Source organism: Mobula birostris, chromosome 7 (assembly GCF_030028105.1).
Source record: "Mobula birostris isolate sMobBir1 chromosome 7, sMobBir1.hap1, whole genome shotgun sequence".
NCBI lineage: Eukaryota > Metazoa > Chordata > Chondrichthyes > Myliobatiformes > Myliobatidae > Mobula > Mobula birostris.
The window spans coordinates 171,511,522-171,539,406 of NC_092376.1; the positions used below are offsets into that span (position 1 = coordinate 171,511,522).

Consider the following 27,885-nt stretch of genomic DNA (forward strand, 5'->3'; position numbering starts at 1 on the left):
CCCTGACTTGCCCGGAATGTCCTTTTGTCTTTATTTTGGTTGGTCTGTTGAAAATCTACCGTACTGTTGGACCTTACAAAGAGGAAGTATTTATTCTTATGAATTCATTGAAAACAGGTGATCCCCCCATTTCTACATCAATATATTGGGTGAGTTGATAAGGCAATACTGTATATTGCACCTGAGGAAAGTTAGTATAGTAATTACAAGTGGGATGAATACTTTCTCAGCCTCACAATTTTGGTTTTTAATTTTTAGTAAATTGTTGACAAGCTTTGGAATTTTTCTCATGATGCACAATTTTTTGTAGATCAATTCAAAAATCCTACTTCAATATATTATAATTTTAAAAAGTATGACAGTAAAATGTGAAAATATCTGTGGGGTCTGAATACTTTTTCAAGGCTCTGTACTTGTCTGAGTACCTTTTAAATATTGTGATTGTACCTGCCCCAGGAACTTCCTGTGGCAGCTCATTCCACATACTGACCACCGTATGAAAAGCTTGCCTAAAAAATCTCCCCTTCAACTTGTGCCCTCCATTTTTTGAATTCCCAACCCTGGTCACATTCACCCTATTCATTTTAAGTATCTCTATGAGATCACCCTTTGTTATCCTAAAGATAATCCTAATCTTTCACCATAACTCACCCCCTCTCTTCTTGGCAATATCACAGTAATGTCTTTTACACTCTTTCCATTTTAATGAAATCTTTTCTGTAGCAAGGTGACCATAACTGAACATGCTATTTATACCAACTGCAGCCTTAGCAACATTTTGTACAACTGCAATACAACATCCCAACTTCTGTATTTAGTGCTTTGACTAATAAAGGCTGGGGTACCAACAGCCATCTTCAATACCCTATCTACCTGTGGAACACTACTTTCACTGAATCATCCTAGGCCCCTCTATACTACAGCACTCCCAGGGCCTACTATTCACTGTGACAGTCCTCCCTTCATTTGTCTTCCCAAAATGCAAACATTCAAACTTATATGAATTAAACTCCATTTCCTTCACCCCCCTTACCCAGCTGGTCAAGATTCCTCTGTAAATCCTGAGAACTATCTTTACTGTCAGTGACACTATCTGGTGTCATTAGTAAATCTACTAACCCTACCTTGTACATTCTCTTCCATGTAATTGAAAGAACTGACAAATAGCAATGGACCCAGCACTGGGGAATGCAACTAGTCATTGGCATTCAGAACCATAGCAAAGGCCTTACTGAAGTCCATATAGACCAGATCTGCTGCCCCATCTTCATCTACTTTCTTGAGACATAATCTTCCACACACAAAGCTATCTGTAATCAACGCCCTTCCAATGCATATATATCTTACTTCTCAGAATTTCCTCTAACTTTTCTATTACAGATGTTAGACTGTCTAGTCTATAGTTTCTAGGTTTTACTTTGCAGCCCTCCTTAAAGGCACAACATTCAGCCCCTTCAGACTTCTGGATCTTCATCTGTCACTATTAATGATGCATACAGTATATCCAAGCCAGGGCTCCTGCAATCTATTCTCTAAATTCCCACAGTGTTCTTGGATATTTCTGAAAGCCCTGGTGACATATCTACCTTAATACAGTTTTATGTGCAGTTTTATACAGTAATTGTGTACAGTTTTGGTCACCCTGTTACAGGAAAGAAATTATTAAACTAGAAAGCGTGCAGAAAAGATTTACCGGTATGTTGCCTGGACTTGGCCTGGGCTACAAGAAGAGATTGGGTAGATTAGGATTTATTCTTTAGAATGTAAGAAATTGATGGTGACCTGATAGAGAGTTATATGCTATCATGAGGGGCAAAGTCTTTTCCTCAATATGGGTAAATGTGATGTTGCCCATTCTGGATTTTAAAAAATATAAAAGTAAATTGTTATTTAAAGGAAGTGAACGGAAAAGAATCTGGGATGCTATAAGAAACACCAGAGGCAAGCGGGTATAGTCAGCCAGTAGTTAGGAACGCTATTGGAATGCTGGCCTTTGTTGCAAAGAGTATGGGAAAGTTTAATCCAACTTTATAGAGTGGGGATGTGCTTGTATTAAAGGCAGTGCAGCAGAGGGTTACTCAGTTGATTCCTGGAATGAACATTTTGACGTAAATAGAAAGGTTGAGCAGCCTGTGCTAGTATTCATTGGGATATAGAAGAGTAAGAGGTGATCTTATTAAGTTCTTAATCATTTTATGTTCCTTATCATGGAAAATCCTCCTCTGCCTTCCTTCACCCCACGTTTTTTTTCTGATATTTCACTCAATTATTTTAGCCAGCCAAGCCAGGTGGCTAGTCTCTGCTGGGCAACTTGCCTTTGTAGAGCAATGTTAATGATCTGCATGTTAGAAGCATTGTTTAAAAGCACATTTCTGTTGAGCAAGAAGAATCTGCCTGTTTATAGACTCCTGAGTTCTCTGTGGAGTTTAGACTTAAGACACATTCATGCAGCATGGATGGTGGATGTTTCTAGTAAATTTGTGTGGACATTTGCTGATATAAATTATTCCTCCATCCAACCAGTCGTCTTCTTTCCTTGGCAATCAGTCTGGCAAATTAAAGTAGATTGTTTAGAAAACTGAAAGGCAGCAACTTAAGCTCTTAAATTCCTTTATGCACAGAAGGAGCTTGGCTGAAGAATTGGCTGTGCGATGTACAGTGCAGAGCCGTCTGGTGCCGTGATGTTGTCGCTGACCACATCTGAGTGTCAAGGCAAGGAATTTATGCATTTTAACCAGAATGTAAATGTAGGTGTTTGGGAAGGTTGTCCAAAAGAACTTATTAGTGCACTCCTAGTTTTCCCTCTGCTGCTGATGCCAATTATCTAGGTTACTGGTGTAATGAACTCAGGCTACAGTCTCATAGCTCTCCTTCTGGAAAGCTAAGTATATCCAGTGCTGCTTTAACAAACCATTCTGATTATTTACTGGGTATGTCATATACTATCTTCTGCTTTGCCAACCTATCATCACTGAATTCCTGTGGAGTTAAAATTAGCCCCTTAGTTTTAAGTTGGCAAATGCATTGTACAGGTATCCTATTGCAGATTTACTGTCTGCATGATACAGGGAGTGTGGCCTGCCATGCGGGTTGCGCAGGGTGGTGTGCTTGGCTCACTTAGGGTGGGCTGTTGAGGTGGGATGTTTAGCCCATTATCAGGTCTAGTTTGTTATTCACCTTTGCACTTGTGTTTGATTTGTGGGGGTGGAACTCTGGAAACAGTGCGTTATAGTTTCCAGAGAGCTTCATCTCTTGACGCACTCATTGGAAGATTTGCAGACATATGGAAACCATTCTGAATTCCTGACGTTTTCACCAAGGTAGGAGTTGAACAGGTATTGCTGAGTTTTACACCATGCTCTCTGCAAGTTACCAATTTGTGTGCATTGGTTTATCATTGTAGCTAACTTTACAAGAGCAACTTTGTCATCTCACGGTTCCGAGGTCTGGGGTCTGAGCCCATAGGACACTCAAAGCAGCTGCGCAGGTTGATTCTGTGGTTAAGAAGGCGTATGGTATATTGGCCTTCATCAATCGTGGAATTGAATTTAGGAGCCGAGAGGTAATGTTGCAGCTATATAGGACCCTGCTCAGACCCCACTTGGAGTACTGTGCTCAGTTCTGGTTACCTCACTACAGGAAGGATGTGGAAGCCATAGAAAGGGTGCAGAGGAGATTTACAAGGATGTTGCCTGAATTAGGTTGCATGCCTTATGAGAATAGGTTGAGTGAACTCGGCCTTTTCTCCTTGGAGCGACGGAGGATGAGAGGTGACCTGATAGAGGTGTATAAGATGATGAGAGGCATTGATCGTGTGGATAGTTAGAGGCTTTTTCCCAGAGCTGAAATGGTTGCCACAAGAGGACACAGGTCTAAGGTGCTTGGGAGTAGGTGCAGAGGAGATGTCAGGGGTAAGTTTTTTACTCAGAGAGTAGTGAGTGCATGGAATGGGCTGCTGGCATCGGTGGTGGAGGTGGATACGATAGGGTCTTTTAAGACACTCTTGGATAGGTACGTGGAGCTTAGAAAAATAGAGGCCTAGTAATTTCTAAGGTAGAGACATGTTCGGCACAACTTTGTGGGCTGAAGGGCCTGTATTGAGCTGTAGGTTTTTCTATGTTTCTACTTCTGAGTTTGCGAGGGTCTTGGAGCAGGACCGGGTGAAGGGAGGGATTGGGGTTAAAGGCTAGTGGCAAAGGAGCTTAAGTGGAAAGATGTGAGAACCCTACTGAAGTTGGGGTGCTTTAGGATAAGGCGCTGTGATGGTTAGTGTGTTGGGGGATGGGGAAGAGTCTACTACAAGATAGATGGTACAGAATTCATCCTTTGATAGGGTGGAGGTTGAACTCCGTGTTCTGACAGGGCAGAAAGGGTGATTCTTTGCTGGGGGCGCTTTTTCCCTGGGGAAGATGATATGGTCAAGCGCTGCCTCTTGATGTTGACTACACATTCACTTATTCTCCTACACCCCACTGAAAAATGTCCCAAGCTGCTCAATCTCTCTCCATAACTGGCACCTCAAGTCCTAGCAATAACCTTGTAACCTTGTAAATTTACCCTGCATTATTTCCAGCTTAATGGCAAATCTTCTACGTCAGCATGGCCAAATGGTCCAAGTGTGGCCTCACCAATGTCTAATATGACAATGTCTAGCAACATAACATCTATACTGACTGATGAAGGCCACCCTGTCTATCTGTGGCACCACTTGCAGGGAATCATGTTGGTACTCCTAGGTCCTTCTGTTCTGCAACACTCTGTTCACTGTGAAAATCCTGTCTTCCCAAATGCAACACCTCACACTATTCAAGTAAAACTCCATTTGCCATTCCCAGGTCCAGTTACTCATCTGATGAAGATCCTTCTGTAAATCTTAACCATTTTTACTGTCAGTGACACCACTTATTTTCATCTGCAAACTTTCTAGCCATGCCTTGTAATTCTATTCCACATTATTAGATGATAAATAGCATTAGAACCAGGGGAGCACCACTTGTCACAGGCCTCCGGTCCAAGAAACAATCTTCCGTCGTTGGTTTCTGTCTACCATTAAGCCAATTGTGTATCCACAAGTCAGTCCTATTGAAGGGTCTCGGCCCAAAATGTTGATTGCTATTTCTCTCCATAGATGCTGCCTGTCTTGCTGAGTTCCTCCAACGTTTTGTGTGTGTTGCTCAGAATTTCCATAATCTTGGGTGATGGCGTCCAGTTATTTAACTTTCCATAGTAGGCTACCATGCAGGACATTACTGAAAGGTCTTGCTGAAGTCCATACAGGTCACATCTACTGCCCTGTCATAGAGTCATGGAGCACTATAACACAGAAGAAGGCCATTCAGCCTCTCAATGTACCTGTCCACACTTCTCTAAAATTGTTACAATTGAACTCCCATTTACTTGCTGTGCTGGTAGTTCGTGAAGAAGATTCCCATCAAATAATTCCTCGTAAATATTTCACGTTTCACTCTAAACCTATAACCTCTAGTCCTAGTCTCACTGAACCTAAGGGGAAATAGTCTGCATATATTCACCCTATCTACACCCCTCATAAGTTTTGTTTACCTCGATAACAGCTCCATTCTCCTATGATCCATAGAATAAAGTCCTAACCTATTGAAACTTCCCATATAATTTGGGTCCTCAAATCCTGGCAGCATTTTTGTAAGTTTTCTCTGCACCCTTTCAAGCTTAATATCCTGTAGGTAGGTACCAGAACTACACAATTCTAAATTCAATCTTCCCAACATCTTATATAACTTCTACATAACATTCGAACTCTTGTACTCAATGCCCTGGTATATGAAGGCTAATATTCTAAAAGCTTTCTTTACTACCCTATCTACAAACCCCATTTCCAGAAAAGTTGGGATATTTTCCAAAATGCAATAAAAACAAAAATCTGTGATATGTAAATTCACGTGAACCTTTATTTAACTGGCAAAAGTACAAAGAAAAGATTTTCAATAGTTTTACTGACCAACTTAATTGTATTTTGTAAATATACACAAATTTAGAATTTGATGGCTGCAACACATTCGACAAAAGTTGGGACAGAGTTAAAATAAGATTGAAAAGTGCACAGAATATTCGAGTAACAGCGGTTTGGAAGACTCCACATTAAGCAGGCTAATTGGTAGCAGGTGAGGTATCCTGACTGGGTATAAAAGTAGTGTCCATCAAAGGCTCAGTCTTTGCAAGCAAGGATGGGTCATGGCTCACCCCTTTGTGCCAAAATTCATGAGAGAATTGTTAGTCAGTTCAAAAGGAACATTTCTCAACACAAGATTGCAGTGAATTTAGGTCTTTCAACATCTACAGTACATAATATTGTGAAAAGATTCAGAAAATTCAGAGACATCTCAGTGCGTAAAGGGCAAGGTGGGAAACCACTGTTGAATGCGCGTGATCTTCGAGCCCTCAGGCAGCACTGCCTAAGAAACTGTCATGCTACTGTGACAATTATAGCCAACTGGGCTCGGGAGTACTTCGGAAAACCATTGTCACTCAACACAGTCCGTTGCTGCGTCCAGAAATCCAACTTGAAACTGTATTACGCAAGGAGGAAGCCATACATCAACTCTATGCAGAAATGCCGGCAAGTTCTCTGGGCCCGAGCTCATCTCAGATGGATCGAAAGACTGTGGAACCGTGTGCTGTGGTCAGATGAGTCCACATTTCAGCTAGTTTTCAGAAAAAACTGGCGTCGAGTTCTCCGTGCCAAAGATGAAAACGACCATCCAGATTGTTATCAGCGAAAGGTGCAAAAGCCAGCATCTGTGATGGTATGGGGGTGCATCAGTGCCCACGGCATGGGTGAGTTGCATGTATGTGAAGGTACCATTGACTCTGAGGCGTATATTAGGATTTTAGAGAGACATATGTTGCCATCAAGGCGATGTCTCTTCCGAGGACGTCCATGCTTATTTCAGCAGAACAATGCCAGACCACATTCTGCACGGGCTACAACAGCATGGCTTTGTAGACACAGAGTGCGTGTGCTTGACTGACCTGCTGCCAGTCCAGATCTATCTCCTATTGAAAATGTATGGCGCATCATGAAGAGGAGAATCAGACAACGGAGACCACAGACTGTTGAGCAACTGAAGTCTTATATCAAGCAAGAATGGGCAAAATTTCCAATTGCAAATCTGCTACAATTAGTATCCTCAGTTCCAAAATGATTAAAAAGTGTTATTAAAAGGCAAGGTGATATAACGCAATGGTAAACATGCCTCTGTCCCAACTTTTGCTGAGTGTGTTGCAGCCATCAAATTCTAAATTTGTGTATGTTTACAACATACAATTAAGTTGGTCAGTAAAACTATTGAAAATCTTTTCTTTGTACTTTTGTAAGTTAAGTAAAGGTTCACGTGAATTAACATCACAGATTTTTGTTTTTATTGCATTTTGGAAAATATCCCAACTTTTCTGGAAATGGGGTTTGTACTTGAGATGTCAATTTCAAGGAATTTACTGATCTGTATTCCCAGGTGTCTTTGTTCTACTACACTCTTCAGAGCTCTGCCATTGACCCTGTAAGTCTTACCCTAGTTTATCTTCCCAAAGTGCAGCACCTCACATTTAGCTGCAATAAATTCTATCTTCCATTTTTCAGCCCACTTCTGTAGTGGGTCCAGATCCGCAGCAAGCTTTTATAGCCTTCCTCGCTGTCTGCTACATTACCAATTTTAGTGTCATCTACAAATTATTCACCTCGTTTACCACGTCCGAATCAGACTCAGGTTTAATATCACCGGCATATGTCGTGAAATTTGTTAACTTAACGATGGTGGTATGTTGCAATACACGATAATATAGAAAAAAGTTAATCAATTACTGTAAGTATATAAGTATATTAAATAGTTAAGTTAAAAAAAGTGCAAAAATAGAAATAATGTAAAAAATGTGAGGTAGTGTTCATGGGTTCAATGTCCATTTAGGAATCGGATGGCAGAGGGAAAGAAGCTGTTCCTGAATCACTGAGTGTGTGCCTTCAGGCTTCTGTACATCTTGATGGTAACAATGAGAAGAGGGCATGTCCTGGGTGATGGGTTTCCTTAATAATGGATAGTGCCTTTCTGAGGCTCTGCTCCTTGAAGATGTCTTGGATACTACAGAGACTAGTAACCAAGATGGACCACCAGCCAACCAGAAAAGAATCCCTTTATTCCCACTCTTTGCCTCCTGCCAGTAAGCCATGCTTTATCCATGCTAGAATCTTTCCTGGAATATGTGCTCTTAACTTGTTAAGATGCCGCTTGTGTGGCACCTTTTCAAAGGCCTCTCCTTTATCTATCCAGTTTGTAATTTCTTCAAAGAATTTCATAAACTATGTCAGGCAGGATTTTTCCTTGAGGAAATCATTCTGACTACGGCCTATTTTATCATGCGCTTCCATGTACCCTGAAACTACTTTCTTAACAATCGACTCCAGAATCTTCCCAACCTTAATCCTTAACCTTAATCTTAAATTCGGCAATGCTAAACCACCATCTTTCTTGGACTTTTGTAAATATTTTTTACTTATCCTGGGATTTTTATTCTACCATATATAAAAGGAAATTTTAGAATCAGTAGTATCAAAAAAAGATTTAGGAATAAAAATTGGTACCGCTTGAAATAAATATAAAAATTTAGTTAAAATATTCATTTTAATAGCATTGATTCAGCCAATCAGTGATAGAGACAATGGGGACCATTTATTAAGCAATTGTTTAACCTGACTAATTAACGGTGAAAAATTGAGCTTGGATCGGTCCTTATGTCTCTTAGCAATTTTAACCTCCAAATAAGTAAAATAGTAATCAATCTGAATGGTGAACATCTATAAATGGGAACTTGCATATTTAGTGGAAAAAGTTCGCTCTTACCAAGATTCAGCTTGTAACCAGCAAAACTAATAAACTGAGCAAGCGAAGATAATACTGCCAGAATGGATTTCTCATGGTTAGAACTATATAATAGTAAATCATCTGCATATAGTGATAATTTATGTATCTCATTCCCACGGGTAATACCAAATATATTAGGAGAGTCACGAATAGCAATAGCTAATGGTTCCAGGGCAATATCGAATAATAATGGTCTAAGAGCACAACCCTGCCTAGTACCACAGAATAACTGGAAAAAAAAGGGAGATCTTTGATTATTGGTAAATACCGAAGCCAAAGGAGTAAGGTATATCAATTTAATCCAAGATATAAATATCAGGCTAAAATTGAATTTCTCAAGCGTATTAAACAAATATGTCCATTCGACTCTATAAAAAGCTTTCTCAGCGTCCAATGAGATTACGCATTCAGGAGTTCTAGGTAAAGAAGTATAAACAATATTCATTAATCTAATATCAAAGAAGGAGTAACGATTTTTAATAAATCCAGTCTGATCGACAGTAATAATTTAAGGCAATACATTCTCTAGTCTTGTTGCCAATATTTTAGAAAAAATCTTAGAATCCACATTCAGCAAAGATATAGGCCTATAAGATGCACATTCAGTAGGATCCTTATCTTTTTTAAGAATTAGGGAAATAGAAGCTCGATAAAAAGATTGAGGTAATTTACCTATAGATACTGCATCCCTTAAAGGTTCTACATAACCAAGAAGAAAGTATAGTGGAGAAGGATTTAAAAAATTCTACTGTATAACCGTCTGGACCAGGTGCTTTACCTGAATTCATCAAAGAAATAGCATTTTTTATTTCTTCTACCATAATAGGTATATCTAGTTTTAAATGTTCATTGGGTGGTAATTTTGGAATATTCAATTTCTTTAAAAATTCTTGCATTAAAGTGGAGTCTTCAGGAAATTCTATTGGTATAAAATTCTTGAAATGATTTGTTTATCTCATCATGATCAACCGTCAGACTACCATCTTTTTTACGAATCTTAACAATCTGGCATTTAACCGAAGCCGATTTCAATTGATTAGCTAGTAGTTTCCCAGTTTTATCACCATGTATATAGAATTGACTCCTAGTTTTAATTAATCGATTTTCAATCAGGGATGATAGTAATAGACTATGTTCCATTTGAAGTTCGACTCTCTCTTTATAAAGCTCCTGATTAGTAATAATAGAATATTTCTTGTCAACTTCTTTGATCTTGTCAACCAGCTTAAGTATTTCATTATCAGCTCGCTTTTTCAGTCCAGCAGAATATGAAATAATTTGACCACGAATATATGCTTTAAAAGTATCCCATAGTACCCCGCTGGAAATTCCGTCCGTGAAATTCGTTGTGAAGAAAAAATTAATCTGTTCCTCAATAAAATTAACAAGGTCGAGTTCTGAAGCAGGGTGATATTAAATCGCCATTGTCTAGTACTAGAAGGTGTATCCATTGACTTAATAGATAGTTTCACTGGCTACTGATTCTTGAAAGGTCATTAATAATGCAGTAACGACCAGTCCTATCCTCCTTAATTATCTTGAAACTAATGAAATTAGGATCACCAGATCCAAAGTGTTCCCCTACTCCACTCCTTGTCATCTAAGAGGATATCCTGTATCATGCTTTCTTCCTTTGGGACCGCCACATATTGATCAAGAAAAACTCTCCTGAATACACTTGACAAATCCAATCCAATCCCTTTGCCTTCATCAGCCTTCATGGTTATTTCTTCAAATAACTCAGTCCAGTTTGTGAGACATGATCTCCCACGCAAAGCCATGCTGACTATGCCTAGTCAACTCAAGTCTTTTCAAATGTTTTAAGGCTCTTACCATTTACTGTGTATACTCTGCTCTTACATTTGACTTTCCAAAGTGCAGCATATCACATTTGTCCGGATTAACTTCCTATCTGATACTTCTCTGCTCATATTTCCAGTTGGTGCTTCCAACCCCCTTCATTAACCACAATTCCACCAATTTTTGCAATGTCTGAAAATTTACTAATCAGCCCATCTACATTTTTATCCAAATCATTTACAGTATATGTAATCTCAATAGCAGAGGTTCCAGCACGGATCCTTGCAGAGCACCACTGGACATTGGCTTCCAGTCAGAATAACTCCTGTCCACCTGGTACATGAAAGCTAATTACTAGGAGACTGATTATGTCAGTGCTGCGATGTGGGAAATGCAGAGGTCCACCTGGCAGAGTTCGATCCAAGATTAGTTGGAAAAACTAACAGTTGATCTTTTGCTGGTGGATTACTATAGCCTGGGTAGAAGAGAACTTCCCTTGTCCATCTTCTTGCCTGGGAATCTGAGTGGGAGCTGCTCCATATCTGGGGTGAGTATGGTCAGATGGGACATTTAGGCTCAGCGGATGGAGAGTGGGAACAGCTTGTGCCCAGGGGTGCTGGTACTAATTTAGGTTCTGCTTGGTCTGGTGTTGGAATCAAGAGGGACCAGTACAGCTTCTGTGATCTATAAAACACATAGAAGTTTCAGTGTGAAGTATTGTCTGAAAATCCTTTCTGGATTCAAACTGCTTGGTTAATGTAAGCAGGGGATCTTGAGCTTTAGGCCACAATAAGTGCAGTCTCAGTCCCTTTGGTTTGGGCTGTGATCTAAATGCGATTATTATTTGATTGGGAAGGTGTTGTTATGGAATTGCATTATTCTGTTACTGCAGTAGAATTGTGGGTCAGATTTTTTCTTTTAGAAATAACCTTGTCTTTTTTTTTCCCAAATGCTGATGTACATTGTTCCCTGTTGCAGGTCAGTGACTTTGGTGACACCACAAACTGGCCGACTCCTGGTGAAATCGTCAATAACAAGGTATTGCTGTCAAGTTCATTATATTCACTGGTGAATAGTTAAAGCGGGATATCGAGATGGATCTAAAATCCTTTGGGGTGTTCAGAAAGTCCTATGATGGGAAATGGCCACTCAGCTCATTGAATTTATTGCATGTCCCCCTCCCTTTCCACTGTTCTTTCCCCATGGCATTGTATTTTTTTCTTCACTTAGAACCATAGAACACTCAGCACAGAAAACAGGCAATTCGGCCCTTCTAGTCTGTGCCCAAACTTTATTCTGTAGTCCCATTGACCCGCACCCAGTCCATAACCCTCCAGACTTCTCCCATCCATGCATCTATCCAATTTGTTCTTAAAACTTAAGAGTGAGCCCGCATTTACCACGTCAGATGGCAGCTTGTTCCACACTCCCACCACTCTCTGAGTGAAGAAGTTTCCCCAGTGTTCCCCCTAATCTTTCCCCTTTCACTCTAAAGCCATGTCCTCTCATGTTTAACTCTCCTAATCTAAGTGGAAGGAGCCTACTCGCATCTACTCTGTCTATACCCCTCATTATTTTGTAAACCTCGATCAAATCTCCCCTCATTCTTCTATGTTCCAAGGAATAAAGTCCTAACCTGTTCAGTCTTTCCCTGTAACTCAACTCCTGAAGACCCGGCAATATCCTAGTAAATCTTCTCTGCACTCTTTCAATCTTACTGATATCCTTCCTATAGTTACGTGACCAGAACTGCACACAATACTCCAAATTTGGCCTCACCAATGGTCTTATGCAACCTCGCCATAACATCCCAACTCCTATACTCAATACTTTGATTTATGATTGCCAGGACGCCAAAAGCCTTCTTTACAACCCTGTCCACTTGTGACACCACTGTCAGGGAATTATGTATCTGAACTCCCAGATCCCTTTGTTCCTCTGCACACCTCAGTGCCCTACCATTTACTGTGTATGTCCTACCTTGATTTGTCCTTCCAAAATGCAACACCTTACTCTTGTCTGCATTAAATTCCATCTGCCATTTTCTAGCCCATTTTTGCAGTTGGTCCAGATCCCTCTGCAAGCTTTGAAAGCCTTCCTCGCCATCCACAACACCTCCAATCTTAGTGTCACCAGCAAACTTGCTGATCCAATTTTCCACATTTTCATCTAGATCATTGGTGTAGACAACAAACAACAATGGTCCCAGCACAGATCCCTGAGGCACATCACTAGTCTCTGGCCTCCAGTCTGAGAAGCAATTATCCACTACCATTCTCTGTCTTCTCCCACACAGCCAATTTCGAATCCAGTTTACAACCTCTCCATGGATACCTAGTGTCTGAACCTTCTGAACTAACCTCCCATGTGGGACCTTGTCAAAAACCTTAGTAAAGTCCATGTAGACAACATCCACAGCCTTTCCCTCATCTACTTTCTTTGTAACCTCCTCAAAAAACTCTACAAGATTTGTCAAACAAGATCTACCACGCACAGAGCCATGTTGACTATCCTTAATCAGCCCTTGGCTGTCCAAATACTTGTATATCCGATCTCAGAACACCTTCCAATAATTTACCTATTACTGATGTCAGGCTCACCGGTCTGTAATTGCCTGGTTTACTTTTAGAGCCTTTTTTAAACAACGGAACAACATGAGCCACCCTCCACTCCTCCAGCACCGCACCGGTGGCTAAAGACATTTTAAATATTTCCGCCAGGGCCCCTGCAATTTCTACACTAGTCTCTCTCAATGTCCGAGGAAGTATCCGGTCAGGCCTGGGGGATTTATCTACCTTTATTCGCTGTAAGGCAGCAAGCGCCTCCTCCTCTTTAATCTCTATATGTTCCGTGACACTTCCTTCCACTCTGCCAGTTTCCTGAGTAAATAATGATGAAAAAAAAAACTGTTTAAGATCTCCACCATCTCCTGAGGCTCCACACATAGACGACCATTCTGATCTTCTAGGGGTTCAATTTTGTCCCTTACTATCCTGTTATTCTTCTCTGCCCAGTTCCCTTTCGTAAGACCTAATTGATTATTTTGTGTGTTACAGTCCATAATTTTTCAATAGTAGTCGAGAGTTTTTGTTTTGATGATTACTTGAAATCGATGCAGCACACACACACAATGCTGGAGGAACTCAGTAGGCCAGGCAGCATCTAGGAAAAGAGTACAGTCGACGTATTGGGCTGAAAGACTTCATCAGGACTGGAGAAACAAATCTGAGGAGTAAATTTAAAAGGTGGGGGGAGGAGGGAGGGAACCTCAAGTTGCTAGGTAAAACCTGAAGGGGGAGGGATAAAGCAAAGAGCTGGGAAGTAAATTGGTGACAGAGACAGAAGCCATGAAAGAAAGAGAAGGGGGAGGAGCACGAGGGAGACAGTGGGTGGGCAAGGAGTAGAGGTGAGAGAGGGGAAAAGGGACGGGAAATGGTGAAGGAAAGGGGGGTGGGGCCATTATGGGAAATTTGAGAAATCAATGTTCATGATATCAGGTTGCAGGCCACCCAAACGGAATAAAAGCTGTTGTTCCTCCAACCTAAGTGTGGCCTCATCACGGCAGTGGAGGAGGCCATGGATAGACATATAGGAATGGGAAGTGGAATTAAAATCGGTGGCCACTGGGAGGTCCTGCTTTTTCTGGCAGACAGAGTGTAGGTGTTCGACAAAGCAGTCTCCCAGTCTACGTCAGGTCTCACTGATGTACAGAAGGCCACACCAGGAGCACTGGACACAGTATGTGACCCTAACAGACTCACAGGTCACCGCACCTGGAAGGACTGTTTGGTGCTCTGAATGGTAGTGAGGGAGGAGGTGTAGGGGCAGGTGTAGCACTTGTTCCGCTTGCAAGGGTTGTTGCCAGGAGGGAGATCAGTGGGGAGGGATGAATGGACAAGGGAGTTGTGTAGGGAGCGATCCCGTGGAAACTAGTAACGGTGGGACGAGGTATAGTCCAGCTAGCTGTGAGAGTCCGTGGGTTTATAACAGACCTCTCCGGAGATAGAGACAGTGAGATGGAGAAAGGGGAGGGAAGTGTCAGAAATGGGCCAGCTGAATTTGAGGGCAGGGTAGAAGTTGGAGGCAAAGTGGATGAAGTCAACAAGTTCAGCATGGGTGCAGGAAGCAGCACCAATGCAGTTGTCAACGTAGTGTAGGAAAAGTGCGGGATGTTCACCAGTGTAGACTTGGAACACAGACTGTTCCATGTCGCCAACAAACAGGGAGGCATAGCTGGGACCCATTCGGGTGCTCATGTTTACACCTTTTGTTTGAAGGACCCAAAGGAGAAATTATTTTGAGGACAAGTTCCACAAGGTGAAGGAGACTGGTGCTGAAGGAGAACTGGTTAGGTCTGATGTCCAAAAAAAAGATGGAGATCTTTGAGGCCTTCCTGGTAGGGGATAGAGGTGTACAGGGACTGGACATCCATTGTAAAAATAAGATGATGGGGGCCAGGGAACTTGAAATCATTGAAAAAATCCAGAGTGTGTGAAGTGTCATGGATGTAGGTAGGAACTGAACTAGAGGGGATAAAACAGAGTCGAGGTATGCAGATATGAGTTTGTTGAATGCCTAGGAGATGAATTTTTAGAGCACTTTGTTGTTGAGCCTACTAGGGGATCAGCTATCCTGGGTTGGATGTTAGGTAATGAACCAGAGGCGATAAGGGAACATAAGGTAAAAGAACTCTTTGGAACCAGTGATCACAAATGATTGAGTTCAACTTGAAATTTGATAGGGAGAAAGTAAAGTTTGATGTTGCAGTATTTCAGTGGAGTAAGTGAAATTACAGTGGTAATTATAGAGGAGTTGGTTGGAAGAGTAAATTGGAAGGAGCTTCTGGCTGGCATGTCAACAGAGCAGCAATGGCATGCGTTTCTGGGGAAAATGAAGAAGGTGGAGGGACGTGTATTCCAAAGTGAAGAAATACTCAAAAATGGCAAAATAGTACAATCATGGCTGACAAGGGAAGTCAAAGCTAATGTAAAACAAAAGAGAGGGCATACAACAAAGCCAAAATTAGTGGGAAGCAGAGGATTGGGAAGTTTTTAAAAACCTGCAGAGAGCCACTAAAAGAACCATTAGAAGGGAAAAGATGAAATATGAAAGTAGGCTAGCAAATAATATCGAAGTTGGATAGTAAGAGCTTTTTCAAGTATGTAAAAAGAGAGATGAGAGGATATAGGACTGCGAGAAAATGAGGCAGGAGAAATAATAATGGGGGACAAAGGAATTGAATTGACTTAATTTCTTACATCCTTCACATACATGAGGAGTAACAATCTACATTATGTTTCCATCTAATTGTGCAATCATAGTAATTTATAATAAATAGAACAGTCAATGTAATATAGAATACACTCAAGTCAGCATGAGTTAAACAGTCTGATGGCCTGGTGGAAGAAGCTGTCCCAGAGCCTGTTGGTCCTGGCTTTTATGCTGCAGTACTGCTTCCTGGATGGTAGCAGCTGGAATAGATTGTGGTTGGGATGGCTTGGGTCCTCAATGATCCTACGGACCCTTTTTTCACACCTGTCCTTGTAAATGTCCTGAATCATGGGAAATTCATAACTACAGATATGCTGGGCTGTCCGCACCACTCTCTGCAGAGTCTTGCGATTAAGGGAGATGCAGTTCCCATACCAGGCAGTGATGCAGCCAGTCAGGATGCTCTCAATTGAGCCCCTGTAGAAAGTTCTTAGGATTTGGGGGCCAATACCAAACTTCCTCAACTGTTTGAGGTGAAAGAGGCGCTGTTGTGCCTTTTTCACCACACAGCTGGTGTGTACAGACCAGGTGAGGTCCTTGGTGATGTGAATGCCGAGGAACTTGAAGCTGTTTACCGTCTCAACCCCAGATCCATTGATTTCAATAGGGGTTAGCCCATCTCTATTCCTCCTGTAATCCACAACCAGCTCCTTTGTTTTTGCGACAGTCTTCACTGTGGAAGACGCAAGCAGTGTGCCAGATGTTGTAGTGTGTAAAGGAAGAGAAGCGGGTGCAGTTACTATTACAAGGGAGAAGGTGCTCAAAAAGCTTAAAGACCTAAGGGTACATAAGTCATCCGGGCCAGATGAAATGCACCCTCGGGTTCTGAAAGAGGTAGCGTTAGAGATTGTGGCAGCATTAGCAATGATCGTACAAAAATTTTTGGACTCTGGCATGGTGACAGAAGACTGGAAAATTGCAAATGTCACTCCACTCTTTAAGAAAGGAAGAAGGCAGCAGAAATGAAATTGTGGACCAGTTATCTTGACCTCTGTGGTTAGGAAGATATTAGAGTCAGTTGTTAAGGATGAGGCGTTGGAGAACTTGGTGACACAGGGCAGGATAGGACAAAGTTAGCATGGTTTCCTTAAGGGAAAATCTTGCCGGACAAACCTATTGGAATTGTATTAGATTGAAAACCTATTAGATTACACATAGGATAGATAAAGGGGATGCAATGGATATTGTATATTTGGACTTTCAGAAGACTATTAACAAGGTGCCACACATGAGGCTGCCTACCAAGTTAGGAGCCCATGTTATTACAGGAAATTACAAACATGGTTACAGCATAGGCTGATTGGTAGGAGGCAGCGAGTGGGAATAAAAAGATCCTTTTCTGGTTGGCTGCCAGTGACTAGTGGTTTCGATGGTGTCGGTGTTGGGATCACTTTTTATGCTGCATATAAGTGATATAGGTGATGAAGTAGATGGCTTTGTTGCCAAGTTTGCAGATGATACGAAGATTGGTGGAGGGGCGGGTAATGTTGAGGAAACAGGTAGGATGAAGAAGGACATAGACAGATTAGAAGAATGGGAAAGAAAGTGGCAGATAAAATATAATGTTGGAAAATGCATGGTCATGCTCTTTAGTAGTAGAAATAAATGTGCGGACTATTTTCTAAATGGGGAAAAACCATTTAGAGTCCTTGTGCAGAACACCCGAAAGGTTACCTTGCAGGTTGAGTTAGTGGTGAGAAAGGCAAATGCAATGTTAGCATTCATTTTAAGAGGTCAAGAATACAAGAGCAAGGATGTGATGCTGAGGCTTTATAAGACAATGGTGAGGCCTTACCTTGAGTATTGAGAACAGTTTTGGGCCCCTCATCTTAGAAAAGGTGTGCTGGTATTGGAGAGGATCCAGAGGACGTTCACAAGGTTGATTCCAGGAATGAAAAGGTTATCATACGCGGAACGTTTAATGGCACTGGGTCTGTACTTGCTGGGATTTAGAAGGATGAGGGGGGAGCATTGAAACCTTTTGAATTTTGTGAAGCCTAGACAGAGTAGATGTGGAAAGGATGTTTCCCATGGTGGGAGAGTCTAGGACAAGAGGGCACAGCCTCAGGATAGAGGGGCGTCCATTCAAAAGAGAGATGCGGAGATATTTCTTTCGCCAAAGTGTGATGAATTTGTGGAATTTGTTGTCACATGCAGCTGTGGAAGCCAGGTCGTTAGGTGTATTTAATTAAGGCAGAGCTTGATAGGTTCTTGATTGGACATTGCTTCAAAAATTATGGGGAGAAGGTTGGGAAATGGGGTTGAGGAGGAGAGACAAAAAGGATCAGCCATGATTGAATGACGGAACAAACCCAATTGGTCAAATGGCCTAATTTCTGCTCCTATGTCTTTTGGTCCATGGAGATCATTGTGGCAGGAGCAAGCTAAAAGAATGGGTTACCTGGACAAGCAGGTTTGTGGATCTTGGGTAGGAGTAGAAATGGGAGGTGCGGGATGCAGGAACTATGAGGTTGGTGATGGTGGATTGGGGAATCCCCAGAGTTAATAAAGTTGGTGATGGTGTAGGAGAAAATGGCCTGTGTTCCTTAGTGGGGTCCTGTTCGAAGGATAACTAAGAGGAGGTGTTTGAAAGTTGGCACTGGGCCTTAGCAAAGTAGTTGTGCATATGCCAGACTGCTGCTGCACCTCCCTAATTTGCGGGTTTGATGGTGAGGTTAGGACTGGTGCGGAGGAAGTGGAGAGCCGAGCGTTCAGAAGGAGTGAATTTGGAATAGGAGAGAGGAATGTTGAAGTCTAGACGGTTGATGTCCCATTGCCAGTAGGCATTGAAAAGGTCCAGAGCAGGCGGAAGGCCAGGGTAGGATGTCCAGCAAGAGGAGGAGGATTGAAGACAGGAGAAGGCGTCATCAGTGCAGGGAGGAGACGAAGAAATAGTCTCAGAGATGGAGCTGGCGGAAGAAGAGGTCAGCATTATGTCAGTCGCAGAACTCACTGGGGTGTGGGTGCAGGGGGACAAATGTGAGGCCCTTACTGAGGACAGAATGTTCTGCCTTAGAGAGGGGAACGTTGGAGGGAATAGTGAAGACCTGGCATGGATGTAAGCTAGTATCGGGGGATGGGGAGGGGAGGGTTTGGGGTGTTTAAGGATGGTGGGGTGAGAAGAAGATGGAGTCACTGTGGGACCTGAGAGACACAGAATTGCAGAGTGGTGGTGGGGAAAGGGGAGACGGGTTCCGGCAGCAGTGCATGAAGACCCGGCTTGGAGGTCAAGGCTGGAAGACAGAGTTGGAGGATGTGCAATGGGCAGGTTGTGGAGGTGTCCAAGGTGTGTGGAACCTGTATTGAAGTTCCTGGGTGTCAAGATCTCTGAAGATCTAACCTGATCCCAACATATTGATGTAGTTATAGAGAAGGTAAGACAGTGGCTATACTTTATTCGGGCTTTGAAGAGATTTGGCATGTCAACAAATACACTCAAAAACTTCTATAGTTGTACCGTGGAGAGCATTCTGACAGGCTGCATCACTGTCTGGTATGGGGGGGCAGGGACGCTACTGCATAGGACCGAAAGAGGCTGCAGAAGGTTGTAAATCTAGTCAGCTCCATCTTGGGCACTAGCCTACGAAGTACCCAGGACATCTTCAGGGAGCGGTGTCTCAGAAAGGCAGCGTCCATTATTAAAGACCTCCAGCACCCAGGGCATGCCCTTTTCTCATTGTTACCATCAGGTAGGAGGTGCAGAAGCCTGAAGGCACACAGTCAGCGATTCAGGAACAGCTTCTTCCCCTCTGCCATCCGATTCCTAAATGGACATTGAATCTTTGGACACTACCTCACTTTTTTAAAATATACAGTATTTCTGTTTTTGCATGTTTTATTAATATATTCAATATACATATACTGTAATTGATGTACTTGTTTATTATTACTTTTATTGTATTTATTACTTTTTTTTCTCTGGTGGATTTCGTATCACATTGAACTGCTGCTACTAAGTTAACAAATTTCACATCACATGCTGGTGATAATAAACCTGATTCTGATTCTTTATTGAGAAGAGCAGGCTCTGTCAGTAATCTGACTTTGTGTGTCTTTTTTTATAGAGCAAGTCACCTCTCCAACCCACACCTCCAATCTGATCTCATGATTGGAACACTTGACTCCAAATAGCTTTTGTCGAAGGCATTACCCAGAGATTCACATATTTTTTTGAAATTGGACTGATTGTTTAAATGGTGTATTCGGTATTGAGAAGAAGTACAATCGTTTGCGTGTTCATAGTTTAGGCAGATTGTGTTTGTCTATTGACTTAGATAAAGGTCAGACCACATTTTGTGAGTAATTAATGCAGAAAGGTAATTGCAAGTGTTCACTACAAACTTTTTTCTTGCAACTGTACTTTTACTTTTACCATCATGCAGTATCTATTGTTGCCACAGGATGTCAGTGTTGCGTGGTTGAGGATCTCTCAGCAGATGTTAACAAGCTCTGATGGAGTGACTGGTGACGCCCTGATCATGCGTGCTGGGGGCTTCTGGAGTTGATAGAAACCTAAGTAGACAAGTGCTTGCATTTCATTCATACTTTACAAAACTGGAGGACTCTCTTTGGGGAAAGTGATGAAGTAACTGATAAGGGTATTGCCAGGAATGCCAAATTACTTTATACTTCATTGTGGCCAAACAATTGATACTAGAACCTACAATCATCACAGCGATATTTGATTCTACGCTTCCTGCTCCCTGGATTACAAATCAATAGTAAATATTAAATATTTAAATTATAAATCATAAATAGAAAATAGAAAAATGGAAAGCAAGGTAGTGCAAAAAAACCAAGAGGCAGGTCCGGATATTTGGAGGGTACGGCCCAGATCCAGGTCAGGATCCGTTCAGCAGTCTTATCACAGTTGGAAAGAAGCTGTTCCCAAATCTGGTGTACGAGTCTTCAAGCTCCTGAGCCTTCTCCTGGAGGGAAGAGAGATGAAAAGTCTGTTGGCTGGGTGGGTCGTGTCCTTGATTATCCTGGTAGCACTGCATTGTACAATGTACACTGTATTGTTTATTTCCTTCAGAGGAGAGTGAATGTTAAGGTAGGAAGTTGACTCTGTCTTGTTGGAGATGGCCATTTTCTGATATTTTTGTGGTGTTAAATGTTACTTGTCACTGAATATTATTTAGCTGAACATGGGTGTAGACTGCTTCATTGCTGAAGGCTTGTGAGTGGAAGTGAACACTACCCAAGGTGTTGGGAATCTAGAACTTACCTCCCCGATGGAAAGTAGAAGCTGATAGATTTTTGACATTTATAAAGTATTCTGGTGTGCCTGTGCTGAACATGTGTTTGACCACAGAGCCAGTGTTTAAAAGAGGAATTAGATCCGCAGTTCATTTCCACTGATTTTAAACAAAAGGCCAAATGAGTCCGAAACACTGGCAGAGTGTATGACATGAAATTTGTTGTTTCTTGGTAGCAGTACATGGCAATACAAAATTTTAAAAAACATTACAATAAAAAATATTAACAAAATAAAGTTAGTGCAAAAAGGGAGCAAAAAAAATTAAGGTAATTTTTATAGGTTCGTTGTCCATTCAGAAAACAGTTTCTTCCTCTTTGCCATTAGGTTTATGATATCACCTTCAGTGCCTTTTCAAGCTAGGAAAGTCTTCAGTAATTTCACCTTTCAACAATCTATGATTTTCTGTGGCTGCTCAAAGTATCTTTTGCCCAGTAATAGTTGTTGTTTTACTGGTGGGAGTTCAACATCAGCAGCGTGAAAATTTCTTGAAAACATTTTCTCAAGCCAATGTAAAGTATAGACTAGTCAGTGGAAATCTTCAATGCAAAGTACTTTGAGAGTCATAGTTATACAACATGGAAACAGATTCTTGCCAACCTGGTCTAATACCTTCTGCCTCTATTTGTCCCGTATCCCACTAAACCTTTCTTATCCACAAATTTGTCCAAATGACTTATAGAGGTGTTCGAGAGGCTCTAAGATAGGCACATAAATACAGGAACTGGAACGAGGTGCACATTGTTTAGGAAGAAGGGATTAGTTTAGTTGGACATTTGATTAATGTAATTAGTTTGGCACAACTTTGTGCGCCGAAGGGCCTGCTCTTGTGCCCATATTCTGTGACTTCAGGGATAGGGTTGGTGCACATGTTCTTCTTTACATCAACAGTGTTGATGTTGAGAAAGTTCAGTGCTTCATATTCCAAGATGAAATATTTAAGAGGAATCTTGAGAGGAATTTCACTCGGGGTGGTACGAGTGTGGAAAGTGCTGCCAACAGAATTGGAAGATGCAGGTTCAGTTGCAACATTTAAAAGAAGTTTGGATAAGTACGTGGATGAGAGGGGTATGGAGGGCAATGGCCCAAGTGCAGGTATATGGTTCAAAACAAAAGATTAAATTGGGATGGACTAGGTTTCTGTACTGTAGTACTCTTATAATTCCATGATTTTATTTATTTTGCAGTGATAGAATACAGAGCAAGCCCTTCCAGCCTTTGAGCCACGCTGTCCCAGCAACACCACAACCCCAATTAACCCTAACCTAATCATAGGACAATTTACAATGACCGCTTAACTACCCGATATGTCTTTGAACTGTGGGAGGAAACCAAAGCCATTGGGGGAAACTCACACATTTCACGGGGGATGATGTACAGAGACTCCTACAGAACGGTGCCAGAGTTGAACTCTGAAATCTGATATACTCCAGAGTGTAATGCCATTATGCTAACCACGACCTTACATAGTGCCCTGTTATTAGCAATCATATAATAGCAATAAAATTCTGAATATCCTCTTAAAGCAATGAAATTGAACTGCTTTTGTTCAACAGTGTTGTATTGACACGAGGAGTTTCTGCATTCAGTAACTATCCTTTAAATGTACTCTGCTTATTTTTCAGACATGGGAGCCAGTGATCACCCCTGAGGTGAGTCTTTACTGGGGCTGGATAATGATGAATATCACTTGATTTAATTAGCACCATTGTATGGGAAGTTAGTTTTTCATAATTGTGAGAGGGTGACATCAGATCAGTCAGTTTCTGCGACAAAAAAATTGTTTCAAGCAAGGATGTCATGGTCCTGAAAGGTGGGCTTGGTTAGGGATGAGGTACCAAGGAAGGATGTGGAAGTGAAACCTCAGCAAGTTGTCAGGAGCTGGGGGGAGGGGGGGTGGAGGGGAATTGTAGATCAGTAAGAAAGTGTGTCAATATTTGTGAATTATTTTCACAATCATTGTGTTACAGCATTCACAAAACAGTAAAGTACAACACAACAAAAAGCCACTCATACGAAAGGAGCGGTCTGAGAAATGTGACAGCAGTGAATGCAAAGAGAACCAGCGAACCAAGTCAGACGAATCACCAGAGGAGAGAAGTGCTGATGAGGATTCACAGAAATCTACACAGAAGAAGAAAGGTATTTCTTTGATTTAAATTGGAGAAATTTGTGATTTGACAGTGGTGCACAGGAAAGCATATGGTTCTTTCTGTTTTATGTGGGATTTCAAGCACCTAGTACCTTTGCTCTTCACTTTGTCTCTATGCATAAGTCTCCAGGAAGGCAGTGTTGCTTGTCTTTTGGCCAGACATGCAGTCCTTCTTAGGTGGAGAGATGATACCCCACCCACTCATGCTCAGTGACTCAGAGACATTATGTCCTGCTTAGACCTTGAAAAGATTCGTTATTCACTTCTTGATTCGGACATAAAGTTCCAAAAGGTGTGGGGACCTTTTTCTTGAATATTTTTGTATTTCCCGTTTAGATTAAGGGTTTATCCCTCTTTTTTTTCTTTGCATTTAAATCCCTTACTTCCAGCTTCTTTCGGTTAAGACTTAGTTTTTTTAAATGTGTAAACATATTATAGCTCAGGTAGTAGGTAGCTTCTTCTTATAAATACAGCTCTGTGGTGATGAAAGTTCTGATTAAATTTTCTATATATCGTAAGGCTGGCTTGGAGTTGGGTAGTGGGAGGGTGGTGTGGTAACTAACTTTATGCGATTCTACTATGGGTGCTTTTCCTTAACTGTTATGAACTGTACTTTGATATGTTTGTTTTGCACTGTATAAACCTCTTTTAACTTTTTTTTCTGTTGTTGCATTGTAGAAACTTATTTTAAAAAATTAATTAATTTAAAAAAAAGGAAGGCAGTGGTGCTCCATGTAGTTTCTAGGAATTAAGTTGTGTGCATAAAGCATGTTTTAGAAGCAGAGCTGGAATGGTGTGGTTCTGCCTTAATCTAGCGCAGAGAAATTACTTGGTTGCAATTTATACATGATATTGGCTGACTGGCAGGAGGCAAAGATAGGTGGGAACAGGTTGCTTTGAGGAAGTAGGGAGTCTACAGAAGGAGTTAGATTGAGAATATGGGCACAGAAATGACAGATGGAATTTAGTGTTGGGAAGTGTACGGTCATACACTATTTTCTAATTGGGGAGAAAATTCAAAAGATAGAGGTGCAAGGAGACTTGGGACTTCTCGTGCAGAATTCCCTAAAAGTTAATTTGCAGGTTGAGTTAGTGGTGAGGAAGACAAATGCAATATAGGCATTGATTTTGAGAGGACTAGAATATAAGAGCTAGGATGTAATTTTGAGGCTAATGCACTGGTCAGACCGTACTTGAAGTATTGTGAGCAGATTTGGATCCCTTATCAAAGAAAGGCTTTGGAGAGGGTCCAGAAAAGGTTCACAAGAATGATTCTGGAAATGAACATATGAGGAGCGTTACTTGATAGCCGTGGGCCTGTACTCGCTGAAGTTTAGAAGAATAAGGGGCGAATCTTGAAAGGCTTTACTAGAGTCGCTGTGGAGAGGATGTTTCCTACAGGACCAGAGAACACAGTTTCAGAAGAGAGGGATGTCTCTTTAGAACAGAGGAGAGACGGAATTTCTTTGATGAATTTGTGCAACTCATTGCCTCAGGCTGTGGAGGCCAAGATAGTGGTATATTTAAAGTGGAGGTTGATAGTTTGTGGGCATCAAAGATTAATGGAAAAAAGCAGCAGAATGGGATTGAGAGGGATAATAAATCAGCCATGATGAAATGGCAGAGTAGGCTCAATGGGCCAAATGGTCCTACAGTGTCTATGAAAATTATTCACACCCTTTGAAGTTTTCATTGGTATGTTTATTTACGAATTGAATCACTGGATTTAATTTGGCCTTTTATTTTGACATTGATCAACAGAAAAAGTCTTTTGTGTCGAAGTGAAAATTAATTACAAATATAAAACAGAAAATAAATGATTGCGTAAGTATTATGACATACCAAATCATCACTGGTGCAGCCACTTGGTTTTAGAAGTCACATAATTAGTTAATGGAGATCACCTATGAGCGGTCAAGGCATTTCAGTTGATTGTCTTTAAAATAAACCTGTATCTGGAAGGTCCATCTGCTGGTGGGTCCATATCCTGGTGAAATCTACACAATGAAGACAAAAGAACACTCCAAGCAACTCCACAAAAAAAGTTATTGAAAAGCAAGTGTCAGGAGATGAATGCAAGAAAATTTCCAAGTCCCTAAATATTCCTTGGTGTACAGCTAAATCAATTATTCTGGAGTACAGGAAAAATACTGACATGGATAGAGGAATGGCTGGCAGGCAGGAGACAGTGAGTGGGAATAAAAGGGGCCTTTTCTGATTGGCTGCCAGTGACAAGTGTTGTCTCTTTTCTCCTCTAGCTGCAAGGCCAGTTTTCTGTTCTGGGTGTCAGATGTGGGATATCCGGGAGACTTGCAATCCCCCGATGCCCAAATCTGCACCAGCTGCATCGAACTGCAGCTCCTTAGAGACCGAGTTAGGGAACTGGAACTGCAGCTCGATGACCTTCGTCCTCTTAGGGAAAGTGAGGAGGTGATGGGTGGTAACTACAGGTAGGTAGTCACACCTTGACCACAAGAGACAGTTAAGTGGGTGACTGTCAGGAGAGGGAAGGGAGAGTATCAGGTAGTGAAGAGTACAAAAAGTACTCAATTTTTGAGTACTGTTTGGGGAGGGGGGTGCTACCTGGGGGAAGCAACAGTCGCCCTGCCTCTGGCACAGAGTCTGGCCCTGTGGCTCAGAAGAATAGGAAACTGAATAGGATGGCGGTAGTAATAGGAGACTCAATAGTTAGAGGGACAGATAGGTGGTTCTGTGGGTGCGAGAAAGAAACACAGATGGTAGTTTGCCTCCCAAGTGCTAGGGATCGTGATGTTTAGGAACACATTTACAATATCCTGAAATGGGAAGGTGAACAGCCAGTGGTTATGGTACATATTGGTACTAATAACATAAGTAGAAAAAGGGAGGATGTCTTGAAAGCAGAATACAGGGAGTTTGGAAGGAAGCTGAGATGCAGGATGTCGAGGGTAGTAGTCTCAGGATTGCTGCCTGTGTCACATGACAGTGAGTATAGGAATAGAATGAGGTAGCAGATAAATGCGATGCTGAAGAATTGGAGCAGGGTTCAGGGATTCAGATTTCTCGATCATTGGGATCTCTTCTGCGGCAGGTGTGACCTGTACAAAAAGGACGGGTTGCACGTGAATCCAAGGGGGACCAGTATCCCGTTAAGGAGGTTTGCTGATGCTGTTGGGGAGGGTTTAAACTAGATTTACAGGGAACCGAAGTGAAGGGGCAGAGGATGGGTGTTTGGCACACAATCAGAGACAGCTTCCAGGGAGTTTGTGAGGAAGGATAGGCAGATGTAGAGCAAAGATGCACTCAGCCTGATAGTTTGAGATGTGCCTATTTTAATGCAAGGAGTATGGTAAACACATGGATGAACTTAGAGCGTGGATCAATACTTGGAACTGTGACGCTGTGGCCATTACAGAGACTTGGATGTCTCAGGAGCAGGAACGGCTGCTGTGTGTGCCAGGCTTTAGATGTTTCAAAAAGGACAGGAGGAGGGAAAAGAGGTGGAGGCGTGGCATTGTGAATCAAGGATAGCGTCACGGTTGCAGAAAAGGAGGAAGTCATGGAGGAATTATCCACTGAGTCAGTGTGGGTGAAAATCAGAAACAGGAATGGGGCAATAACACTACTGGGTGTTTTTACAGACCCCCTAACAGAACAGAGACATTCAAGAGCAGATAGGCAGATTCTGGAACAGTGCAATAATAGGGTTGTTGAGATGGGAGATTTTAACTTTCCTAATATTGACTAGTATCTCCTTTGAGCAAGGTGTTTAGATGGCATGGAGTTTGTGAGGTGTGTTCGGGGTTTCCTGACGCAATCTATAGATAAGCCAACGAGAGGAGAGCCTGTAATTGATCTGGTATTGGGAAATGAACGTAGTCAGGTATCAGATCTCTTGATGGAAGAGCATTTTGGGGGTAATGAACACAGCTGTATCTCCTTTACCATAGCGCTGGAGAGGGATAGGAACTGACAATTTGGGAAAGCATTTAATTGGGATGGGAGATGTATGATTCTGTTAGGCAGGAACTTGAGAACAGATGCGTAAAAGAACCATAGTGTACAAAGGATGTGAAAAAAAATCTAAGAAAAGAAAAGCTTATGCAAGGTTCAAACTAGCTACTGGTAGAGTTATAGAAAATTACAACGTGGCCAGGAAGGAGCTTAAGAATGAAATTAGGAGAGCTAGAAGGGGCCATGAGAAGGCCTTAGCAAGAAAGATTAAGAAAAACCAGAAGGCGTTCTACAAGTATGTAAAGAGCAAGAGGATGAGCCATGTGAGAATAGGACCAATCAGGTACGATAGTGGAAACATGCATACGTAGCCCCCCGGCCAGCCTCAGGGTCACTCGGCTCACTGTTGTCTAGGGAGACAGCCCTCGGCCCCACCAAACTGGGTAATCAGTTTGTGTGGATGCTGTGTGATGTACCCCGCCCCACCCAAATAACAGACAATACACCAGATACGATTAAATAATTTACAGTTTATAGATATTACTGGAACTATATAATTAAAAGAATAAAATATAAAAGGA

The 27,885-nt window shown here is 41.7% G+C and overlaps 1 protein-coding gene across 1 annotated transcript in view; it reads left to right on the forward strand.

Annotated features, from left to right (window-relative positions):
* The window catches only part of larp1 (La ribonucleoprotein 1, translational regulator), a 180,930-nt gene that overhangs the window by 53,908 nt on the left and 99,137 nt on the right, over window positions 1-27,885 (forward strand). Inside the window, exons 3-5 of the mRNA XM_072264084.1 lie at window positions 11,670-11,729; window positions 22,845-22,871; window positions 23,190-23,361. Of these exons, the coding sequence (XP_072120185.1) occupies window positions 11,670-11,729; window positions 22,845-22,871; window positions 23,190-23,361 (259 nt within the window). The remainder of the gene's footprint in view (window positions 1-11,669; window positions 11,730-22,844; window positions 22,872-23,189; window positions 23,362-27,885) is intronic.